The following is a 25787-nucleotide window of genomic DNA, read 5'->3' as shown; positions in this document are numbered from 1 at the left end:
ATACGTAATTGTACTCGATCGATATTAGACTGTACCCAAATTTTGTATTGTCGCCCCAAAATCCGATGTCGTAAAATGCGCAACCGATTATCTTAAACAAACTTCTCTTTACAAAATTCATATCAAATTGTTTTTAGAGTATGTGTTCCGATAATATAGAGGTCATTTTACAGAAAATTGACATAAATGTGAATATATAATAAATAAAAAGAATTGCCGACAAGGACCGATTTAGCGTAAAATTTTCCGGGTTTAGTATATTCACCATACATGGGGTACATGTAACTATACGTAAGAGTACCCGGGGTACATTTAAGTAGTACCCGAGCCAACAATGACCACTCGAGCGATTATGGAAGATGCAACATCTATCACGCCCCCTTGCATCGCCTTTAGCAGTATTATATTATCAACAGGAAAGTGCTATTGTATTTGATCCCGAAGGAAAAGAAATAAAAAATTGATTAATGTTCAAAATAAATCATTTGATTTATGACAATTCTTTTATATGAACCAGGCCACAGATGAAGCGCAGTCCAATCAGTATCTAATTTAACTATTTTTCAATTGTCAAAAAACTGCTTTTATGCAAACAGCTTTCAAGCGACCGTAGACTTATCTGGATCCAAACTGGCCACACTCGCCTTAGTGTCTCTTTTACTGTGACACAGTTTATTTAACTTTAAAATGATATAAAGTACTTACATAGAAAGAAGAAAGAGTACCAGCCAGTAAAGGGTTTGTAATCCATGTTGAATTTCAAGACAGCTTGGTGATCTGCAAATCCCCTATGATATGTTGTTATCAGGAATCATAGTCATTCAATAAGTTGCAAAATGCTCGAAAACAATTTATAAAGCAAAATGTGACTTAAATACATAACTAAAAATACCAGTATGCCAGTTTGGCCGTGTCAAGCTGTCAAGATCCAGAAAGTCCTTCATTCACATCGAATGCATCCTTCGAATTCCATCCATTTTTGTCAAAAGCGGAGATTTATTGAATAAATAACTCAAATATCCTAAATGACAGTTTCTAAATAGCCAGACAAGCCGATTATTGCTTTAAGAAAGTTTTGACACGATTGTTGACATTCTCGCATGGGCGCGGCCATTGTTGTATGTTGAGGTACGAACGACAACTTTGCTAGGAGAATGTTATCAATGATAATCAGCAAGGTATTCCGAAAAATCGAGCTATCTCAATCGGACTGGCTCGGTCTTTTACATAGGTCGCCATTGTGAAATATTGTTTCATGGTATGATAACCTAGACGAGCTGTTAAAGCAGCATCGTCAAAAATGTTGTATATTAACCTAAGGTAGGCAAACATGCTTAATGTGAAATGAAGATAGTTTATCGTTGAATAGTTGTTGCACGTTTAGTTCATTCTTTATCTACACGACATATTAGTAAAGGAAGTTTAACAACCTTGATTGTCATACGGGAAATGTATTTAATTTGTAATCACACTCCGTCGTTCTAAAACGGAATACGGACTTATTACTGATTTAAGGATTGCTGCTTTCGACCTGAATAACGTGCGCATCCTATTTGAAGGAAGGTTTTAAGCAAAATTGCGACAGACAACGGTCGACCTGACGTGGGCACAACATGAACATGAGCTTCATTATGTGCACTTATTTCATAGCTTGAAGCTAGAATAATTAACTTTATACAAGAGTATCTCGAATATGTCGTATTATGCCATACATGTTCTGATAAACAAATCGACTAATCGCAAGCGGACAAACATGTATCTGTATTTGCGATATTTATTCTTGCAGAATGAAATATTAGTACACAAATCAAACGAATATTTCAGATACTTCATCAGAACTTTATCGGTCCAAATGTTTTTATTTTTTTTCTCATGGTTAAGCTTAGTTATGTCTGAAATATATAACCTAATATTTTTATCATTTTAACTGTATTTAATTAATTGTGAGCATGTGGGATATTCTTATGGTTTTTATATCATTATTTTTATTATGCGAGTAATTAATTTTCATATCTTGTAAATGGTTTATAGGTAATGTTTAATATGCTTTTGGAGTTATTTTAAAATTAGGTTAAATTTCTCTTTCATGTTCATGTAATAAATATTTAACTCAATGGTTTCACAAAAACTAGACGAAACACTTGTGTGGGGCATCATTTCGATACCATTATAAAACTATAAAAGTGTAACGTAATTAAAATAAACATTGTTTTGGCGTAGCTGACAATTATGTTCTACCCTAATTTGTTGCGGTGGAACTGCCTAAAGTCAAATAATCAATTAATTGTGTACTTTCAGGGATAGAAGCATACAACACATGTTAATGGAAACCAATAAACAGTTGCAACTCCGGTATATTTCAGTTTACATAACTGTGTGCAATGCGATTAAAATGAAATTATGAATAAGAATGCGATGCCCGCTTCACAACTTACATGAAAGTTAGAAACATCTTGCTCGAAATGTAGAGGTGTGTTGTGTTTGGGCCGGGATATTTAACCACGAATGCTCAAAACAACTCAAACAGCAAGACACATTTTAAAATAATGTGTAATAACAACGTTTAAACATGTCATATTAAAGGCATTGTTTGCGTCACGAGTGTAGGATATTTTTTGTGAATCACACCAACAAACTTAAAGCAAATATCTTATTTTTTCTAAGAAGCAATTATTGATTTTTTTCGCTTTGCTGCACGCTACATTTTGCTTTAGTTATTATTATGTGTTTCCCGAACGAATTATTCAACGAAAAACAATAATTTACCTAACAAACATCCTGCATGAATATATGTGTATTGATAACGTACAAGAAATATATTGAAACACGTCGAACCTTTGCATATTTTAGGAGACGCGTAAGCCTTTTTGGCACCAACCCCTCTAAATCCGCCTATAACAGTTATTATGGTTTAGCAATCAGTATTTATATTGTTGACATTGATTTGTGTTTAGATTATGTTTAATTCTGTCTGTGAAATATCAAAACATCGGTCGTTTATCCCATTTCAAGTACGACTGGAATCAACCCTTCATGAGCGCTGAGGGGGATCCAATCATCACAGTGGAGTATATGGTGATGTTGTTTTAAACTGAACTCAACAAGAAAAATGATCATAATAATAATTATTGATATTATTCATTGAATTTATTAATTAAGTACCCACTGTTTTAGTCTTTTGTGTAAAAGTATTATAAAAACTTTTATTGTTATAGGAATGTCACATATTAAATGTGCTGCGGCAGTTTATTTAATCGATAATATATTTATAGCAACACCGATGATGCTATTAACACAGCTCAATATTTTTGTTATCAGTATCATCATAAATCAATAGTCAGTGGTTCGATCCCAGGTTGGGTTGACTTTATTTTACTTTTTTTTAAATTTCTTTAATGTCATTCTTGTTTTATACTGGAGCTCTTTAGTCAAATTGTTTACATTTATCAATTTTAAGCATTTAATCAGAAACTTCAAAAATTGCCGAAATCTGTGAACAATTACATGTAACTTATTAATGATTAAGGTCGAGTTTGATACTGTATGGTATTATGTTTGTGATTAAGTACTGTTTTTATTAATGTCTTTTCGTAAGCTGTTGTGATTCCGGTTGAGATTGTAAACGATTTTTCTAATGTTTATGCCTATTTCTTACAGTCTATGTACCGGTACATGGGTTTTGCCTTTTTGCTGTATTTAATGAAATTTGACGTAGACGGTAGGGATAGTTAAAACAAAAAAATCTCTGTTCAAATTGCGGTGACCCCCTTTTTTATTTGTGTTTTATGATGACAATACGAAGATAAACATATTTGATCAGTTTTGCAATATTCTATTTGACAGTAGAATTTTAAATTTCATTTATGTGGTTCCAAAGTAAAAAAATGACGTTTTTTGGGGGTGAAATAAAAATTATAAAAATGAATTTCTTAAAATGTAATGTGTGTACTCCATTTTATTGGAAGTGTGTGGTTTAATTAAATTGTATATGATGCATCTTATCTAATATAATATCTACATGTTGCCAATTTCATAGGTTATTAATTAATTTTACGCAACATGAGATTTTTCAGTTTTATCGAAAAAGTACATGTTATTTAATCGTGAATAAAATCAAAACAAGGTCGGTGACCCTATGTTTTAATTTCATTTTTCATATAGTATTTGTATATATATCTTAAATATAAATTTTTGAAAAAAATATATTTGATGGACAAAAAATCAGCAAAACTGCCGCAACACCCCTTAATCAGTTTCAATAGAATAGCATAATATTAAGTTTTAAATGACAGTTTGTACACGGACCTCCAAGTGATCCAGGCTATTGTTGATACCTAAACTAATTTATAAACAAAACAGGAACCTGCTACATGTTAAGTTCGTTGTTTTATACCTTAAATAAAACCGATATATTAAAAAAATAAATTCCGTTTTCTTTTTCTTTTCAATCGCGTGACTCTCCTATAAAATTATAATTCTGGACTTGATGCCTCTTTTGCGTTTACTATTCAATGTCAATTTCTTAGGCAGCTTGTTGCCGCAAATGACATATTCTACAGAAAATTAAAACATTAGTCCTGCTTGATTGTGTGCAAAATTAAGAATTATTATGTGTTAGGGGTTATCATAGTAATAGCTTGTCTACACTTATCAAACTTTGATTTTAAAATGCGGTTAAGTATATTGATGATAGCAATGATTTGTTGCAATCGTTTCATCATCTTTCGATGTATCCGAACGGAGTTGTATATACTTATTTTCGTACACTAAATGGATGGCTGATTTTATATCGGAACTTTACATTGTATTCTTTGTTCATTTTAATGAAGGTCGGTCAAACCAAATAAAGCAATCAATGGATCTAATAGGCGGACACAGTTTTAAGAAGATCTTTATTCGAAACTGCATTTTAATTAGAAGTACTTATCAATATATCGGAAGGTTATGCGTATTGCTGTAATTTACATAGTAACGTGTTTTCATTGTTCAGCGAATTATTCACATGTTTTGTCTTTGTAGGCTAGATAAGTATGCTTCTTGTGTAGATCAATTTAATCACGAATATTTGTTCTTGTATCAGATAATTTGAGGTTCAATTGTTTGCTTTATATTGGTGTGAAAGCTTTTTCTGAAAAGTCAACTACAATTTGAGATAACAATGTCGAACGACATTTTGTAATGCTTGAAAATACTTATTACACAAATTATTTGAAGTATGTTTTAATATTTATTAAAATTATTACACATATTGTTTCAGGACACAATCAATGCAGGTGCGGTAAAATTATTTGTAGTTAAATCGTTATGAATAAAAGGTACATGATGCAATGCTAAACGCATCCACACTATAAATGACGGGACAGATTTGTTGTAGTTCACTTGGCACGGAAAATGCTATCATTCTCAGCATAAGTTTAAATCCCCCTGAACGCATGATCGAAACATAATAATTTAACATGGTATACTCTATTTTTATTCCTTAATGATATCATAAAAATTAAATTGTCAATAGATAAATATCACCGAAAAAGAGAAAGGTCGCACTGCTAAAGTAAATTCAACATTAAAGGTAAAAACCGTCGATATGCTAGTTTAAATGAAGTCCACTTTATCTTAGTTATCGCCTCAAGTCGACGTCGCTTATGCATATTAATTTTTATACAGATGGTGTGTTGTAATTAAGCAGCGAGAATTTGGTATGTCAAAATAAATCCGCAAATGTGTAATTTTAGTGAATGTATATTAAAAACAATATCTATAAATGTCGCCTTAATTTATTTTAGTTTTTTTTTTCAAGAGCAATCTCAATAAATGATCAAGTAGTGGACACTCTCTAGAAATTAATACAATCTGAAGCATGTCTTTTATTTTTTACTCCGATCAATTGCATTTCAAATGGTAAACAATTGAATTTCAACCTAATAATCAAATGTTCGCATTACATGTATAGTATATACAAGCCTATTAACAGTATATGTTCAAGTACGTTGGTTTCAACAGAACCAACAAATGTCTGAAAGCTATCGCATTCAAGTAGTTCTCTCCGACAGATTAAAATCAACGTTTCTCGTTTACATCCTGATCGAAAAGTTATAACGCTATATATATCCCTCAATTATTTGAGCCAGAGTCTGCGTCATACTATATTTAAACTGAAGCGGCGAGTGCATTCGGCCACAATTATTTTCCGACAGACACACTGCACTTCATTTTATATGCGGTGCGATGATACTGTTATTCAAAATTGGATTTATTTGCATAATCAGTGTGGTTTATTGAGATTACAGACACAACGTTATCTTAATTGATAAAATATATCAAAGATGTTTGCGGTGATAAGGAAGTTGTCTGATAACGAAGTGATGTATTAAGAGTATAATAACCCAAATTAAGTTTAAATGCGAGCGTAGTTTTTGTTCGCATTGCAATTTATTACGGATGCGTTTTTAACAAAATAAATGCTACATTTATAAATGATGTTGATTCATATAGTTTAGCTGTCCAAAAAGACTCGATTCATAGTATCAAATAGGAATCTAGTGCTTAATTGTTATGTGACCAACATGTTCTAAAAGATAACGACAAACGTATTTGTTTAAAACGAATCACAAAACATATAAACTGAACTTAATAACACGCCGGGTACCCGACTTGGATTGTTAAAATCGCGCTGAAATCATGACTGCATTGCAAGTGTATTGCGTTTCTGTTTTCATTGTAGGCAGTGTTCATATTGTCGGTATGTTTTTTTTATAACGTGCATTTGTTGAGAGTATCTTATTGATTAAGTTAGCGCTATAAGCTATAATCTACAGAACGTACCTCTTTTAAAACGTAATATTTTCCTATACAATTATTTGATTTGTTGTTTTCACAATGTGAAATAATAGTTTAAAAAAATGTGAATACAATCACCATACTAAAGTTAATTTGTTCGTTTACATTTTGCAGACTCGTGCACACCTGGAGAGTATGATCAATGCCCAGCCTGGTCAAGTTGTTCAAAAGGTTGTGGAGGCGGGCGACAATGTAGAACATGTCAGTTATGTTTATGGTCCATAGAGACAAAAAAGTTTTGTCGAAACTGCAACGAATTTTGTTATAATGGTAATTCGTTTGTGAATGGAAGATGCCTTTGTCCAAGTTGGAGAGCGGGAGAATGTTGTGAGGGTAAGTTTGAAAGCATGATTTTATCGATATCATATTCTTGAAATGATTGCAAATATATAAAAGCATTCTCGTTTTTTTTTATCTTATACAAGATTAAGTAATAATTGACTAATCGAAAGTGTGAAACCTCATATTGTAGGGAAAATATAAACTATACTAATTAAAAAACATATACATATATTATTGTTTAGAGGGCTGTTGATAAATGTCGACATACGTAAACCGTTATATTAGCCAAGTAGTAGACTATAACTATATTCTAGTCTGCAGACATATAAACATCCCGAATTGTGTTTCTGGACAACAACAATGCGGCGGCTCCCCTGATGGCATCATGTGTTCTCAATGCGAGTCCGGATATTATTCAGGCGGATACAACCGAGGATGCTTAGGTGAATCACAAATTAATAACAATTAAGGTGTTTATTAAATTTGAACAAAGAACGTAGACCATTCACTTAATTAGTGATTATATACGTCTGATTGAAACAGGAATATAAGTTAGACTGATAGTTGTTCTCACATAACGTACTGTATTGGTTGATTTGAAATATAAGTACAAGGCTAATCTGATTAATAACTTTATCAATTTGGAAAAATGGAAGATAAATCTCAATGTAAAAAATTGTATTTTTACGAGACTTTTTACGTGTTTGTTTAGACATATATTAATGCATAGGTAGAACATCAGGCTGTGCACATTAGTGTACAACATGAGTTATTAAAGCATAAACACAATTATAAACATATTCCAGTCGTGTGTCAGAACAGCAATTGTGTCTGTTTGAATGGAAGTTCCTTTATGAATGGAAGATGTCAGTGTCCTGCTTAGAGATCGGGAGATTGTTGTGCGGATATATTAATGTATAATTGCAATTTAATTTAGATCAGACATTCCGCTTGCGGCCATAAAATATCAATGCATATGCAGGAGCACATGATTTAAGATAGTTCTAAGCAGGTAAAAACCTCAAATGGTATTTTACTTTCGGTTTCGCCCAAATAAGTCTTAAATATATATTTATGGCTTTTATAAGTCTCTGATGTTGAAACGGCTGTACCAAAATAGGAACAAACCCACGTCCCAATGAAGTGAACAGGTGTCAAAACTAGCATTATTCTCATTTGTTTTATTTAATGCAATTTCTCGACGGACAGATGAATTGTTAGATGAATGGGGGACGAACAGATACGTGCATAAACGGATTGATGCTGGATAAACTCCAACCCCTCTTGTAGATGAATGTATTGAATAAATGAAATTCACATGATAAACGTCATCTCAACTGTGAGAGCATATTTATTAGTATTCAAGCCGTTTAATAAACGATACACATGTACAACTATTTACACATGGACAATAAGACATGTATTCCGTAACATAAGAGTTTTCTATAAAAACAAACCCTTAAGTATAATGTATTGACATTCGATACCTGATACTGAAATAATTTTATATCACTTAAACCATTACCTGGTTTTCCAATTCACTGAATTCGAGACGAGCAATTCTTTTACTAATAGGTTGATTGTGTGTTTATCGCTGTCGTTTTTGCCGTCCACTGTCTCTTTTGCGACTCAAATCTTTACGGAATCGATTAGCCATTTAAAAAGTCCACAACTTGTAAACAATCTTAAGCGAGATTCATAAAGACATAGTACAGGTTTTATATTATAATCTGGTTTTTACGTTTATGATGAACTCTTTGATAATTTCAAAAATCAAAAAAATAATTTTGAAAACTAAGTTGCGTCTAAGATAATGCAAAAGCGTTCAACTTCAGTGCCTTTAGCACTTTGATTATCTTTAGTTGGGGTACTTAAATATGAATTCATCGGTACCTTATCACACAACTTCCATGTAAGCGAAAACGTCTTTGAGATCTTAATTAAATACAGATAACTTTTAATCTCAAATATAAATTAATTACAATTGATTTTCAAACATCCGTTATTTAGATAACATCGTCGTCGCACTGGATATAACTTGTATAAATTTCGTCAATTTCCATGACATATACTTCCAGCTAAGTTAAGTAACTGTAAACGAAATTGTATTTTTACTTTTTCGGATCAATTCAATATTTTCTAAGGCGGAATAAACAAGTTGTTACACTTTTTTCAATCGAACATGTACCATTAATGTAAATAAGTTTACATTAATACACTCTTGATTTTGTGTTGTAAGCCTTACAATTAAATATGTTGACATTTAATAGGCTACGACGTTCCCGTTACTGAACCAATTCGTCTAAACCATTTAGAACACAAACATTAATTTTCGTTGTAAATTTGCTGAAAATGGATTTGCTTTAGTGAACTTTGTTTTTTTAAATGAGCTGTTCTTATGAAATCGTATACATTTAATTTCTGAACTATATGATATTTAAGGAATTATACATAGGAAAGAGTTTTATAAGCATTCTGCATACCATATTTAGCGTGTAGTTTATTGAACGTAATATTACGGTAAATATGGTATTGCTTAAATCATGCACTTGACTTATTTCAATGTTTTAAAATACAAACCATATTGTATACTTTTTACAAGCCTAATTTTCATTTGTTGATGTCGGCAATATCATTATTCTAACAACCGTTTACTAGTTAGAAATTTTAGAAATCACAACACATGAAACATGTAATGTATTTTTTGTGTTCTTTAAAGCTGAGTTTTGCATTATTTCCTGTGTTCGATTTAAAAAGAAATATTATCTCAACTCAGACCATGTTTGTTTGATATGCTTACATGTTTATCGTTGGTATATCTAATGTCCGTAAACCTTGTTTTATCAGTATATTAAACTTTCGAATGATACAGGTTATATGCTATTATACTTTTGTAATAAATATATCATAATATTTTGAATGACGCTTCCTTTCGAATACATCAAGGTACATTAGGCATTCCAGTAACATCACTGTCGAATACATTAACAAAGGGTCAGACAATGGTGACAACACATACTCTACGAGAAACCATCCCAAAAACAACACAAACACTATCGCTCGAAACCGCAACACCGCCAAAGAATATACAATCAACCGCCTCCTCGTCGACAACTGCAAGTCACTCTGACTCTTCAAACCAAGAGGCCCCTCAACGTGGTATTTAAATACACCTCAATTATGTAACGCCTCTTTGTGAGATATTTGTTTTATGGTCTCATATCATAAATATGTCTTAAACTCGAGGTCTGCTTCCATTTAATGTTGAACTTAAACATACCAGGGTAATACAAAACAATCGATACTAGGAGATCTGTTTTACTCATGAACCACATGCAATTCAAATATTTCATTAATTGCATAAATGCACTCATCAGATAAAACATCAGTATTTAATTTAATTTAGGATCTACGACTACGGTTATAGCAGTAGGAGTCTCAGTTGCAGTCGTACTAGCGGTTGCAGCTGTTGTGCTTGCGTTTGTCCTTAGAAAGAAGTAAGTTTCTACTCGTTTAGTAGCGTTTCATCAACTACTTTAATTAAATATATTGCCATTTTATTCCGATTCCTATTAGGCAAAGGCATCTAATTTCGGTGATGCTTAGTCATTACATTATTTGATAAGTTTTCGGACATGATTTTCAATGTTATACCAAATTTTAAAATATTGAAATGATAATGTAGTTATTCAACATTTTGTAAATGATTTTATTTTTCTATGTGGATTATTAGCGTAATAAAGTGGTGACCTGCGAAAATGTCATGTTCCAGTCAATCTGAATGGGGCACGTTTATAATGTTATTGTGACATGGAATTACACAAGTAGACATCCTTTTATTTTCCATAGCATGGCTCTTGATGATAAGCGGGCTGTTCTTTGAGTATGTGTTCGATGACCGACACAGTTTATATATATTAATAGTTAACCCTTTAACCATTGATGCCTTTCTATATATATGTGTTATCAAAATTTAGCCAACATATTAATATAATAACAACACATAGATTTCATGTTAACTTAATGTTTGAAAAGGTTCTTCATCAATTGCTAAACAGTGAACTGCAGTGACTGACTTTGCCTCAATTACAAATAAACAATGCAACCAATGATTATACTAACCGGATATACTCGTGGCATATAAGCCGTACAAGGCTATTTTAAATCCTTTTCATGTATTATGATATTAACATGTATTACTTAAACACTTATAAAATACAAAATGTTTACATAAAATTAACACGCTGTCAGATCGATGCACAGCAATATAAAGATTATAAGTGTAATTTAACAATTGCTTATATAATAAAGTTGCTTTTCAGACAAGTATTACCTTGTTCGAAGACTACATCGTCTTCTTATACTGGCAAGCACTCGGTTGAAAATGGACCAGAGCAACACTATGAAGACCTGGTTGACAGAGATGGACACAATACCATCTACTCTGCACAGGACATAAGTATTGATTGTGCTGACGGCAAAGCTCGCTATCACAATACAGAAAGGGATAAGTGTATTGAAAGTGAAACCAATGACAAATGCAATTCTGACTACTATAATAACAGGGTGGACCTTGAACATGTTGAACAAAATTACATGAATTAAACGTATTCAAAATCAATTAAGAAACCACTGAAAATAAACATGTTCCTAGCATAAAAAGATGCATTAAACATGCTAATATGGTGACTTTAACAGACTCATGTATATCATCCATAGTAGGTATGGCCGATGCATAAGATAAATAACATTATACGTTTCCAAGCATCTACAGTAGCGGCCTGAATTCATAGACTTTCCAATTCTTTAGTTTTAGGACCAGTATAGCGATCGGTAGTCTCTATGGATACGAACTATGGACTGATTACCATGTAAGCGATATGATACGCTAAGAGCTCTTGCAAAATGTTTGTATTGAATGTAAGCAGTATGTTAAGTCAATGGTAAACGCAGAATTTTAATAAGCATCACTGAATGTATATAATGTCGAAAAGTGTATTAAAACGCAAATTCAGTCCATTGTACATTACAACAACAATACCTCGCTTAACATGCGTTAATACACTTGTTTGATGGGAAACTTAACACTCATACATAGACGAACGGTTTTTTCTCTGATATTTATGGATTGGTACGCAAGTAGTATGTGGACGCAATTTTACATCAATAAACACAATCAGTTGCATTTCCATCTGTGTAAGTGTGAAACTAATGCAAACAAAAAAAGATCGGTCTCACTCCCGGAGCATCAGCAAGGGTTTTATTGCACCCGTAGCATGTGTTCATTGATTACCATATAACACGTCATTAGGATTGTTAAAGTCTCGTTACTTTCGGAAATGTCTTTGGGAGGCTACATCATACCGCTGTTACGTTATATAAATAAAACGTATATTTATGCCATTACTAACGTATAATTGGTGAACTTTCTCTATGAAGCGCTACTTCACATACTTGTATCAGCATGTAACCTTTCAATACCGTGCTTTTCATGTGAACATTTTTTCGATTGTATCTTTTATTTTATGACTCAATTTGATGCTTTTCACATTTATATTTACCTGTTTTAAGTTTGGTTCATTTATGTTGAAGATATGTTATTCTCTGTTCTGCTTAGGATGAAAAAATAATGAATGGGGATAACATTCCGTATACGAACTTAGAGTAATGGCATAGTTGTGCATGTCCCCTTTGTTTCTAAATATACCAAATGTCAGGTTAATGCCACTTAAATACTATAATAACACAAACTGTGATCGCGATAAGTGGCATACAGATTAATGACACTTGAAAACTGTTAAAACACAAGCTGTGATTGCGATAAGTGGTATAGAGATTAATGCCAACACTTGAATACTATAAGAACACAAGCTGTGATCGCGATAAGTGGAATACAGATTAAGAACAATACACTATAAAACGGATCAGTGTTTCAGCATAGTTCAAGTTCATGGGCAATGTTACAAAGAGAGAAACAACAAATCGTAATTATGATGTCATTTATGAACATGGCATCTCAGTAATTGTACAAACTTTATGTAGCTTTTTACCGGTATAAGACAACTATAGTGCTCGCAATAATGTCATTATTGTTAGTTTTTGTATTCGCGTATTGCCATCATATATTTAGTACAGTTTCACACATTAAAATATACTCACATACTTATTCACATGCGGATTATATTACAGCTTTCATAGTTCAATTATACCGTCTTCTTCCACTGGTATATTGTTTCCTTATTTACTACCTTTACTTTTCCTAAAAAATCTAATCAGTATTTATAATGACAAAGTCACACAGCCTGTACAGTTTCTTAGATTATTAATTTTTGATCTTGTCGAAAATGTGGTCTCGCGAAGTAAATAAGTCAAAGTAATCAAAGTACTGGTGGGGCGATTTTGCTCAAATTTTGTGGTCGTTAAAACACTATACACCGTGATGCCAACCAATCACCTTTTTTGAAGAAAACAGATGGAAGTAAGGAAGGGTGACAGGCTGTCAACATTATATGATTTAGCTATTGGTGTTAAATTTAAATGCTGCTTTGTAAAACAAGTCATTGTCGTAATTGCCAATTGATAGCCAAACTGCGGAGATATAATACACTTACCCAGTTCCAAACTTGACATAGATTTGATAAAAGTATAAAGTAAATCCATTCAGTATCAAGTAAGATACGGCAAATGTTAGTTTTTGAGCAATTGGATACTAAAGGTCAATGTCAACCAGGGTTCAAGGAACAAAAGTCAACCTTGTTCCAAACTTGATATACATTTGATAAAGACAAGCAATGCAGTAATTTCTAATTAGTACAGTAAGGTTTGTGGACCGTTCTTTCCTAAGTACACGGTTCTCCGTGTGTGTCAAAGTATAAAGTTAATCCATGCAGTATCAAGTAAGATACGGCCAATGTTAGTTTGTGAGCAATTTGATACTAAAGGTCAATGTCAACCAGAGATCAAGCTAAAAAAGTCAACAGAAAGGTCTCGTCCAAAGGGGTATTCTGTCCAAGAATTAAGTAAATCCATTCAATAATAGGGAAAAAAGAATCACCCATCGTGGTACTCAAACACACGACCCCAAGTTTAACAGTCTCGTTCTCTGCCGACTGAGCGGACACATTAGTCTCCGCAATATGTATTATTAAAAATCAAACAATTTTCGACAGCTTTGACAGCTTCTGATTGGTCAATTTTACAACGGAAAATACCGATGTACTTCGTTACAGTGTTTTTGTGGCGCATTATTACTAATAATATGCGACAGGCTATTTTGTTTGCGAATGCAGAATCTAGATGCAAAGTGGTTAGTTGCAGTAACGGACTAATTTCTTTGGTATACATATATTATGTTACCTATGGGGCAAATTGCAGAAGGCAATCGCCCCCCCCCCCAAAAAAAAAAACAACATTAAATGAGCGTCATTAGTAAGTTTTTATAGTTATCAAACTATGTCTAGCCAAACTTATATAGTAAGCTTTCGCATATTACTATCGTGCCTTTAGGAAATTAACAGTATCATAAAATACATGTTATCCATATCAGCTTTACGTTCGATGTTGGCGAAATCGTTTACGCTGAACGCACGCGATATAGATAACGAAATAAACACATCGATGCGTATATACTAGTTTGATACAACGGATTAAATGTGTAATTTAAACCTTGAAAACTCAAGCATTGTCATACACCGGTATATCTAATATGTTATTGAAAACTGTTAACACATATTATCGATCGAATTTAAGAAATATACGTTACTAAATAGAATTGAAAACAAAAGTTAAACTATTGTTTATGTGTGTGTGTGTGTGTGTGTGTGTGTGTGTGTGTGTGTGTGTTTACTTGTTAGTTCGCATATTCGCCGCATGAAATGTGTGGTATTATAGTCAAACCACACATCAGTGTTAGTAGATACAAATTATATTCCGGGAGTTCACATCATAAGTGTCATAACATGGCTTTTTGTGAGTTTATTCCTCCACCATCGAAATATATCGTTTGTTTATATTTAACACGCACTTTTCTTTCGACACATTCATAGCCGCGTAATGCGAAAATGGGTCTTATGGCGTTTCGGCCAGCGTAGCTCAAGCCCAGCCTGTTAATTTGCGTGGTCTGGTCATAGGCAATGCTGTCCGCTATAAAATCATTCAATGTTTTATGGTCTTATTACGTATCTCCTAACCAGACTGAGAGATGCTTGGATGGCTATAGCTATGATGGGCGCATATGGCAAAATACCCATTTTCACACGACGCGAGTCCTTTTAAATCTCATTGCGAGTTGTAAATGGCATATTTTAGCACAATGCATTTCGATAAAAAGTTTAATTCAAAAAAGCAAATACAGCAAACTGGCAAATAAGGGTAGCCTGTTCAGGCGTTCAGGAACGATTTCCAGACGTGCTGAGCGAGTACGGCAAACAGTTGTCGTTAAATAATTAAATGAATTTCTCTTAACGTGACACTATACTATTTCGGTAGTGTTTTTTTTTCTCATCTTAAAAGCAAAACTGTGTTTATCGATAATCGCTTATGTCTTCCCCTAACGATTAAGTGACCGAGTATAGAACCTGAAATTCTACGATAATGGGCTTCAACTTGTGTCTATATGTCGCTTGAACATGCAGAGTAGTCCGCAATTGCGTACTTTGAACAGTGTTACATCCTTTACGCTGCGCACAGTCACATCGATGCAGCCAAATGTCAGGGGATTTCTCTCTAATCAGTATATAAAATATTCAAATGTATTCATTCGTGCCTGCTTGTGTTATGTAGAGGTCATTTGAGGGGAAAAGCTGGGTAAAACAGCTATGTCGAAAATGCGCACGAGTATTCTATACCGGTGTTCATTTTACGAGACTGATTGACACCGTGTGAACTACTAGGGAAACAACTTATGCATCAATAACAAAGTAAGGGTAAACAACGTTGTGTTTATAACTACCTAATACGTGAGTAAAAACTAATGCTCTCAGATTTATTTTTGATTTATTTCATCAATAACCTTTTTGTATATTTTGAATCGTATATGGTGTCCAAAAAAGGTTTGTAAAGCGAATTTCCATCATGAAATTATATTCTTAGTGTGATTGGTATTCGATATTCCAACACTATTCATTTCATATAATGGTGATTGCATTTTTTTTTAATTTCAACTGGTTCTTATTATACCATTTTCATCTTATTTTTAATCTATTCAGAACGTCAAAAAAGAGACATGTTATCCCATAAATATGACAATAAACAGTGAACCTACAACCCGACCTGCGCTTTAAAACACACTCTCTATAAAGTTGAATGGGCTGTGTCCATTTCAAACTTGCAATGTTAAAAGCTATAACATAATTTTGGAAAATGAATAGAGTCTAAGATTATGCAAAAGCGAACAACTTCAGTGCCTTCAGCGCTTTGATATTACTGTGCAAGGTCACTAAACTAATTTAGGTATTACTAAGTGGCGTGTAAAAACATGACATAACACATGTACGATATAAGTACTAAGCATTTTTATTTTTCCGACCTTCTCTTGGTTAAGACATCGTTTATTCTTAATTTTGCTCCATGCAAAATGCACGAAAAGAAACTAATCTCATATACACAGCAGTACAACAAGAATGTACAACATTAACAGGAGCTAGGTCGGGCTTTATATCCGAAGCTATTGGCATAACATTTTTTTTTCGCCATCTAAAAAATTAATACAACAGAAAATTAATCATAACTAATAAATTATAATCATAAGCATTAGCGTAAAAGTTGCATTAGTAACCATGGTAGCAGAAGCACACTAGCAACACCATCATCACCATCATCGTTATCTGTTTTTTTCTCATTTAGAGTCTTATCGTTATCTTTCGTTTTAAAAAAAATAAAATGATCGAAAAATGTGCATAACAATTATTCATGTCGTGATAAGTTTCAAAATAACTTCTTTTCAAAAATAAAATTACGTTCTCATATGAGACTCTCTCGGAGATACGGGGCTTTATTCATGTCAATAAAGTATTGTTCCATATTAACCTGTGCAGTCCCCACATGCTTACCTCGGACTCGATTTCCGCTTTAAAGGTAATTTTAGTTTACATGCTGTCTATACGTTTATGCGGAAAGTGTATTATTTTGTATTTTAATTGACTGTGTCTATTTTAAAAAGTGAATGTCCATGAATATCAATTTAAAGTAGTGTTTTACATGATTTTTCTTCTAAAAAAATCCAGTTTTTGTGATAATTTTGACATGCTAATTCATTAAAGATAAAAAAATGTAACGGCAGCTTGAGAAAGTTCATTACATATCACCTCAAACGTGAATCGCTTGCATTCCGAATTATTTCTTATTTACAAACCAAAACTGTAAATGTTATCCCAGCGAAACAAAATTCCAAACACTAGGACTCCAAAGTGAATCACTTGCATTTCGAATCATTTTTATTTACAGACCAAAAGTGTAAATGTTATGTCAGCGTAACATAATTCCAAACATTTCAAATCGAAAGTGAATCGCTTGCATTTTGCAGCATTTCTTATTTACGGACTAAAACTTAAAATGATATGCCAGCGTAACAAAATTGTAAACACTTTGACTCCAAGGTGAATCAATTGCATTTGAAATCATTTGTTATTTACCAACCAAAACTTAAAAAAGTTATGCCAGCATAACACAATTCCAAACATTTCAACTCAAAGTGAATCGCTTGAATTGCGAATCATTTCTTATTTACAGACCAAAACTAAAAATGGTATGCCAGCGTAACACAATTCCAAAATGTTCAACTCAACGTGAATCGCTTGCATATCGAATGATTTCTTTTTTACATTCCAAAAATTAAAATAGTATGCCAGCGTAACAAAATTCCGAACACTTAGACTCCAAAGTGTATCAATTGCATTTGAAATCATTTTTATTTACGAACCAAAACTTAAAATGTTATGCCAGCAAACAAAATTCCAAACATTTCAGCTCCAAAGTCAATCACAAGCATTTCGAATCATTTCTTATTTACAGTCCAAACTTAAAATGTTATGCCAGCGTAACAAAATTCCAAACATTTTAACTCCAAATTGACTCACGTGCATTTCGAATTAAGTCTTATTTACAGACCCAAAACTTAATTTTTTTTACCAACATAACAACATTCCACGCCTTTCAACTGAAAGTAAAATACAGTAGAAAAGTGATTTGAGGCGATTAAATGAAGCGTTGCGTACTGTATTTGACGTTTGACATATTTCGAAAATTCAACATAAAATTGACTTAAAGCACTTGGAAATGTAAGCCCGTATTTTGCTTGAACACTGTCATTAAAAATTCGAACAATAACACATAAACACAAAATAATATTTTTTTAAATTGATAATACATTTCAATTTGTTATACTTATGTTTTCGTTCGAAGTGAAACACTAAACTGTCAACAATAAAAGATTTATATCATGCATATGAACATTAAATTTAAAGAATTTAACTCGGAAATGTAAATCCGCGTTTTACTGGAACATTGTCACTGCAAAAACAACAACAGAAAAACCAACAAACGAAAGCAACACAAAATTGTGACTAAAATCGATAATTCATTTCAATTTGTTATACTTATGTTTTATCCTAATTTGACCGGATGTGCACGCATAAAACAATCAGCCATAGTTACAGTATTCAAAAACAAAATCCAAAGTGATGTAAGGACTTGTTTTAATCGGACATAATATGCAGCTTAATGATTTTACTATTTAATATCATATTTGAATGTATTAAAATCAATAGCCTTTACGATGTACGCAATTCAATACGTACAATGATTTAGTTCATGATTTGTTTCATCATTTTGAAGATCATTATGAATGCCAAAGGGATTTTGATCGCCCTCGTATGCTTAGCAACACTACTGGTGACTGAAGCAAAGCTTGGGAAACAAGGATTTACAGGCAGCTTTACATGGAATAATTGTCCGTGTACGTGGAGAGAAGGATTTGTTGGTAAAACCAAAAACAGGTTATTTTGCAATCCGATACTACTTTATTGACTATTTATTAAATGTGTTTTATTTTACTTTCACATTAAATATATAAACTTCGCTAATAAAACTTTTTTTTAAATACTAGATCATAATATCATTAGGACGATATTGATATTATGCTTTACAGGTTTCTAATTATCAAATGCAAGAAGTCAGACAATTAACCCAGCATATTTTTCGGTACAGAGGCAATCCACACTCTTGTGCATGGTTCAACCAAAACCACCAGGCAGATTTCTACCAGTGCCTAGCGAATGTATTGAGAGGTTCGTATGTAATGTATTCATTTTAGCAATCGACACACTTCTTAAATAAATATAATAATTAATCGCGGACAATTTAAATATGAAAAACATATTATTTAATTATCATCAACATCGTTAAATTGGAAGATTTGCAGGAACATGGTCCGGCCGCTCCTACAATAGAAAAAAGACAGACTATATACGTGACATTAATGTTACCTTACGCTAGTCTTTTATTCAACCTAATCGGAATATTACCTACCAATGTCCTCTTCACTTTACTTTGCTCTCCGAGGACCCTAGCTTTATTAATATGTGTTTGATTTTGCGTTGTGTTTGTGAATTGGTAAAGCCAAAAGTAAAACGTATTATCTTCTTTCTATGACAGCTTACATAAGTGTTCTATGTGATATTAGACAACACTTAATAGGTTTTAAACAGTTACAATGAGAACCAGAAATCTTCTACTGTATCTTCTAGTATGACTAATAGTTTGGTTTATTCGTTTAGTTTATTAGTTTACTATTGTAGTTTATACCTATTTATTTAGGCTTGATCGTATAACAAGCTCAATTTTTATTGAGACAAAGAGTCAATTCCTGGGCAGAACAATTACTGTGGGGATTGAACCCTTTACCTCCCAATCGATAGACGGACACCACGACCACAACCTCACGCTGGCGTGAAATAGTCAAAAGTATGGCTATTAAAAATATATATGAAACATATACAACTAGGGTAAATTTCTGGTAAGAATCGTTTAAGGAATGTTTTTTTCGGTTAAAGAACTAAGTGAAGAAAGTTTATACAATATTGTCATCAGCTTTTGTTTCATGACATTTCGTTCGTACCGATTGCAATTTATTGACTTCGAATTTTATAGTTTCATGCCTTCTTGAGAAAAGAATGATCTCTATTGTGCATTGGAGATTACTGCTGACATTAATTTGACTCGAACTTCATCGCTAACAATATCTTAAGGCGTGTTATTTTTTAATCAGCAATAACGTTGCGTATCACAGAACTATTCTGACAGAGGTGATATTGTTCTACAAATTCAGCCTGTCCATTTGTAGGCAAATGATCGTTCCAAGAGCGATGTCAAAAATAGGAACATGTAACGCTCTGAAGTCTAATAATTGTATACACAGACATCAATAAAATTGGAATACTATTTCGACTTAACTAATAATAAGGATTAATCTTCATTAATACTCTTCCTTGAAAGTTTGACTGTGTGGTTTCCATGAAAATCCAATACAGTTTTAAACTGTCAAATTACACCCACTAGTTATTGAAAGCTATACATGGAGCTTTCGTCCGTGTTCTACGGACTGCATCAGCAGAATGAATGCCTACTGTTTGGAAACGTTAACACCGCTAATTGTCGGGGTGAGCGATGTTAACGTATGGTCACAGGTGTGCGAGAGTTGGTAGCGGCCCCCGTCCTTGTTTAGAGCCGATCTTATTGCACGGATGTTAATAGCCTCCTTGACCCCTCTCTCGAACCAAGATGGCTCACGGTTTAGAATCCTAACATTCTCCATTGTGATCGCGTTGCCCTGTTTACAAACATGTTCATGTCTTGAGACCTCAGATGATGTGGATATGTATGCGGAAATTGAAAGATTGGTGACGCATGCGCAAGACAGGGAAAACCACGAATGTAAACAACGACAAATTAAGAAATTTGAAAGTTTAAAGTCAAAACAAATGAAATCGGATGGCAAAAGCAGTGACCAGTGTTCGGATAGGTGGGTGGAGAATGTATCCAAGCGGGAATTATAAGAGATAGAGTTGTCAGTGTTGAAACGCGGACTTAATTATGCGATTTCGCCAGACAAGTTACCTGTTATTGATATTATTACAGCCTTTGAAAGAGCATGTAGCAATTTATCCGACAGTGAATCGGCGGAGTTATGCAACAAGGTCGCAGGTTTGCTATCCAGGAATAAGACCCCAACTCGTTCCAACATTACAAGGGAAGAACGTACATCTTTGGTTGGCTTAAGTAAAGATAAGGACATTCTAGTGTTACCGATAGACAAGGGAAGTTGCACTGTGGTGACGGACAAGACTGAGTACAAAAGTAAGTGTGATACCACTCTTCAAGACTCTAACACATATAAGAAACTCAAACGAGACCCCACTTATAAATTTAAGAAAGAATTATCAGACTGTTTGAAGGAAATGAAAGATGATTACACCATTGATTGGAAATTGCATAAACAGCTGTACCCGACGACTTATTCACCACCGAAATTCTATGGACTTCCAAAAATACATAAAGCAAACAGGCCATTAAGACCTATAATCAGCAGTGTGGGATCTATCACTTACAATAATGCCTAGTAACTATCAACGGTACTGTCTCCCATGGTCGGGAAAACAGAACACTTTGTGAAGAACTCAAAACATTTCTCAACACTCATCAAAAACAAACAGGTGGAATAGGATGATGTTTGGATATCATATGACTAAAGTGCACTTTCTACCAGTGTCCCAGTAGATAGAGCCTTGGATATTATCCATAATAAACTACTCGGAGACCCGGAGCTGAACACTAGAACCACTATGTATCCAAATCAGGCCACCAAGCTACTAGGTCTGTGCCTAAATTGCACATATTTTGTGTTGGAAGGTAATTTCTACCAACAGATTCATAGCGCTGCTATGGGATCTCCGGTTTCGCCGATAGTGTGCAACTTATACATGGAGCATTATGAGGAACAGGCTCTCCGCACAGCCCCACACCCACCAGGCTGGTGGTTTCGCAACGATGATGACACCCACACAAAACAGAAGGTTGAACATGTCGAGGAGTTCACAGAGCACATCAACTCCATTGACCCCGACTTAAGTTCACGATGGAAAAGAATAGAACGGGTCACTAGCTTTCATTGACACCAATACTATCAGAAAACTGCACGGCAGCTTAAAAATCATTATCTACAGAAAACCGACGCATACAGACCAATATCTAGATTACAACTCCCACCATCCGAATGAACACGCACTGTCAGAAGTAAGAACTCTTTTTTGCAGAGCTAAATCAATAATAACAGAAAAACAGGACCTGAATAATGAAATGCAGCATGTCAGCCAGGCTTTGAAGAAGTGCCACTATCCGGAATGGGTACTGAAGAAAGGAAAGGAACAGACCAGCAAACCTTAGTCCGGTACGGAGAGAAAAAGAGTACTGGGGTAAGCCAAGTCTAAGGGCAACAATGTCCTTCCATATGTTCAAGGTACCTCTGAAAAGTTGAAGCGGGCCTTCCTTAAACATAACATCAGCGTATCTTTTAAGCCACATACAACTCTTAGACAAGTACTAGTTCACCCTTAGGACAAACTAGGCAAGGAAGACATATGTGGACTTATCTACCATATCAAATGTGATGGTCATCTAAAGGACCAATGTTCAAGGGACTATATTGGTGAATATTGGCTCTAAACAAGGACGGGGGCCGCTACCAACTCTCGCACACCTGGGACCATACGTTAACATCGCTCACCCCGACATGTAGCGGTGTTAACGTTTCCCAACAGTAGACAACTTATTCTGCTGATGAAGTCCGTAGTACACGGACGAAAGCTCCAGGTATAGCTTTCAATAACTAGTGGGTGTATTTTGACAGTTTAAAACTTGATTGGTTCATTAATACTCGTTATTTCTGTTTTCTTAATTGCGATATAAACTAGTCGGAACAATAACAATTAAAACTCGTACTTTGGAGTAGTAAAAATGTAGAAACTAACTTTTATTCAAACAAATGTGTCTCCTTTAATAAAAATATTATATTCTCGCTATTTTTGGCACGTTTTCCTGGCATTTTTCGTTCCAATTAGACATTCTCCCTTTTCTATCAGTATGACTCATCCTTTAGCGGTTTTGTTTAAGACGAGATTTGCGAATCACGTAATAATCAACGATTGTTGATGTCATAATCATAGAAGTAAGTGTGCGCTAGCATGACGTAATTAAAAAAAGTTAGTGTGATTCTGCATGGCGTAATAACAGAAGTTAGTGTGAGCTAGAATATCGTTAGTACATTTTTTATTGTGATATTGCATGACTTCATAAAAGAAGCAAGTGAGCGCTTGCAAGACGTGATAACAGAAGTAAGTGAGTGCTAGCATGGCGTTATTAAAGCAATTTGTTCTTGCTTGCATGACGAAATTACAGAAGTTAAAATGACCTTGCATAGGTATATAGTATCTTCTTACGTTTACCATATTAAAATGATCAAATTTTGGAAAGCAAATAAATGGCAAAGAACAGCTTTTAATTAAAAGGTTACTTGCAATCTCAATTATAATTTACTGCGTTGCATAACAGTTGACATACTATTAAGCCAGTTGTATTTGGTTTAAAATTACATCTTCGTACAATCAACTATAGCGTGACAGGTTTATATTGTGTTCATTCGCTTGTCATATATTTGTATTTAACCAAGTTCTAGAATTATTGATGCAAATGTTTAATTCACGTTTAAAATTTGTTTTCGAGGAGACTTGGTTAAAACCATAAGTTTGGATCCTAAAATTTAATACTATCGTGCTTTTCCCCTTAAGAAAATAACATAAGTTTAAACCTAAAGTTTAACTATTAAAAACCAATCTGTCAGCGTCATTTCAAATAACCACAAATCACTCAACATGTTCTACACATTTCATAGACTTGTTCTTGCATCTCTCCTTGGTCATTATATTTGAAACTGCAAATATGATTAACGCAAAGTCGTTTTTATGTGAATTAAAATGTAGAATTGTAGATGCTTTTAAACAATAATGGTTTGGCAATATGAACGCTAGTTCTGTTTTAGATATGCATAGAATATTCAAACCAACTCTTGAAAACGAAACTTACTTATTTTTACTGCAAAAAAGTTTGCGTACATACTTTGTTAAACTAAGGGCTTCTGCCCACCCTTTGAGAATTCAAACTGGAAGATACACGCATATAATAATATTCCCGTAATGAAAGATATTGCCAATGTTGTGATGAAAGGGACATAGAGGATGAATTCCACTTTATATGTAAATGTCCATGTTTCCAGCAATTAAAGGGATCTTTTCACGCTTTGGTAAATTGACAAAATTGAAAAAAGTTGTTTCAGATTCGGAAGTTTTCGTTTTAGTTATGATATTTGTGAGGAAACAGTAATACTGAACATTAACCATGCTCTAATATAGCCATTATATGCATCTTTTGACGATTTTAAAACCTAAAAATTATAAAGCGTTGCAACGCGAAACGATTGAATAATTTGGAGAGTTCTGTTTTTGTCGTTAAATTTTGTGAAACTACGAAGATTGCTTATATAAGGTATAAAATACGTCACGAATGTGTACTCGGCGGAATAGCTCAGTAAGCTAAAGCGTTTTTACTTCAGGACTCTGGCAGGACTCCAGGGGTCACTGGTTCGAAACTTGCTCCGGGCAATGTTCTTTTCCTTTTTTTATTTTTTTTCTTGATTTTTTACTGGAGCTTTTACGATCCAATGTTTACATTTTTCAATATAAAGCATTTAATGAATAAGTTAAAAAAATGCCAAAATCTGTGAAAAGGCCCCTTTAAGACAAAAAATATATAAAAATTGTTTACTATGTGAATCCATCAGTTTTTAAGTTCCATACTTTATTGAACTCAACATGTAAAATTGAAATTATAAATTTGTGTATATATATGAAGGAATCTCTAGCCGTAAGATATTCTATCACAAATAATATTGCCAGCGAAAACTAAAGTAGTCCCTTACTGCTAGTAAAATGATATACATGTATATTTAACTACGGTAATGTAAAGTCGTTCTTCTTTGTTAAATATACTTTTTCTCAAATTGTTATATTAAATTTTGTATATTGTTATAACTCATACGTTGTAATATATAGACACGTGACAATATTTTGTATTATATTTTGTGTATTTAGACGATGTACATTTTTATAAGTCTTAATACTGTCTGTTCTGTTCTGTTCTGTTCTTGGTGAAAACACACCTTAAGGTAAAAAAAGAAGCAAAATCTTAAGGTTAAAACAAGACACTTGAAACAACAACTGAAGGGAAAAGGAACTAGCCAGAACACACATGTGAAGGTAACAACGGAGCAACAATCGGAAGATTAAAACAAACAACAAGAAAATACGTCTTAGTTACGAAAATAAAGTAATTTTACACACGTTTTAAGATTGAAAACAAACAAATCAAATCACACATTTGACGGTAATATATACAAGTATGAGCAATACTCTGGTGGTGACACAACACGTCTGAACACGCATCTGAAGCTAACAAAGAATCTTAACACAAAACTTAATCGAATTTTTTTAGAACATGTAAAAACGATGTAACCAGGGTTCTAATGTCTGTGCGCCAAATGAATATAAAAATGATTGGCGATC

The 25787-nt window shown here is 33.5% G+C and overlaps 1 protein-coding gene across 1 annotated transcript; it reads left to right on the top strand.

The window, feature by feature from the left end:
* Nucleotides 1–6203: 6203 nt before the first annotated feature.
* Nucleotides 6204–12080, top strand: LOC127836841 (uncharacterized). The gene is made up of 6 exons (XM_052363462.1): nt 6204–6739; nt 6952–7170; nt 7434–7562; nt 10066–10278; nt 10526–10616; nt 11442–12080. Exons 1-6 carry the CDS (start codon nt 6679–6681, stop codon nt 11722–11724), a joined length of 996 nt encoding a protein of 331 aa, XP_052219422.1. The 5' UTR covers nt 6204–6678; the 3' UTR covers nt 11725–12080.
* The last annotated feature ends 13707 nt before the right edge of the window (nt 12081–25787 follow it).

The sequence above is a fragment of the Dreissena polymorpha genome, chromosome 7, assembly GCF_020536995.1.
Source record: "Dreissena polymorpha isolate Duluth1 chromosome 7, UMN_Dpol_1.0, whole genome shotgun sequence".
Classification (NCBI taxonomy): domain Eukaryota; kingdom Metazoa; phylum Mollusca; class Bivalvia; order Myida; family Dreissenidae; genus Dreissena; species Dreissena polymorpha.
Note: the sequence above shows the minus strand (reverse complement) of the source record. Positions and strands in the feature narration are given on the sequence as shown.

What these genes read in the sequence shown, in the direction of transcription:
- LOC127836841 (XM_052363462.1), top strand. Translation starts at nt 6,679, where the DNA reads ATGACTGCATTGCAAGTGTATTGCGTTTCTGTTTTCATTGTAGGCAGT. An exon ending in AGGCAGTGTTCATATTGTCG is followed by an intron (nt 6,740 to 6,951) that starts GTATGTTTTTTT and finishes TACATTTTGCAG; the next exon opens with ACTCGTGCACACCTGGAGAG. An exon ending in ATACAACCGAGGATGCTTAG is followed by an intron (nt 7,563 to 10,065) that starts GTGAATCACAAA and finishes GAATACATCAAG; the next exon opens with GTACATTAGGCATTCCAGTA.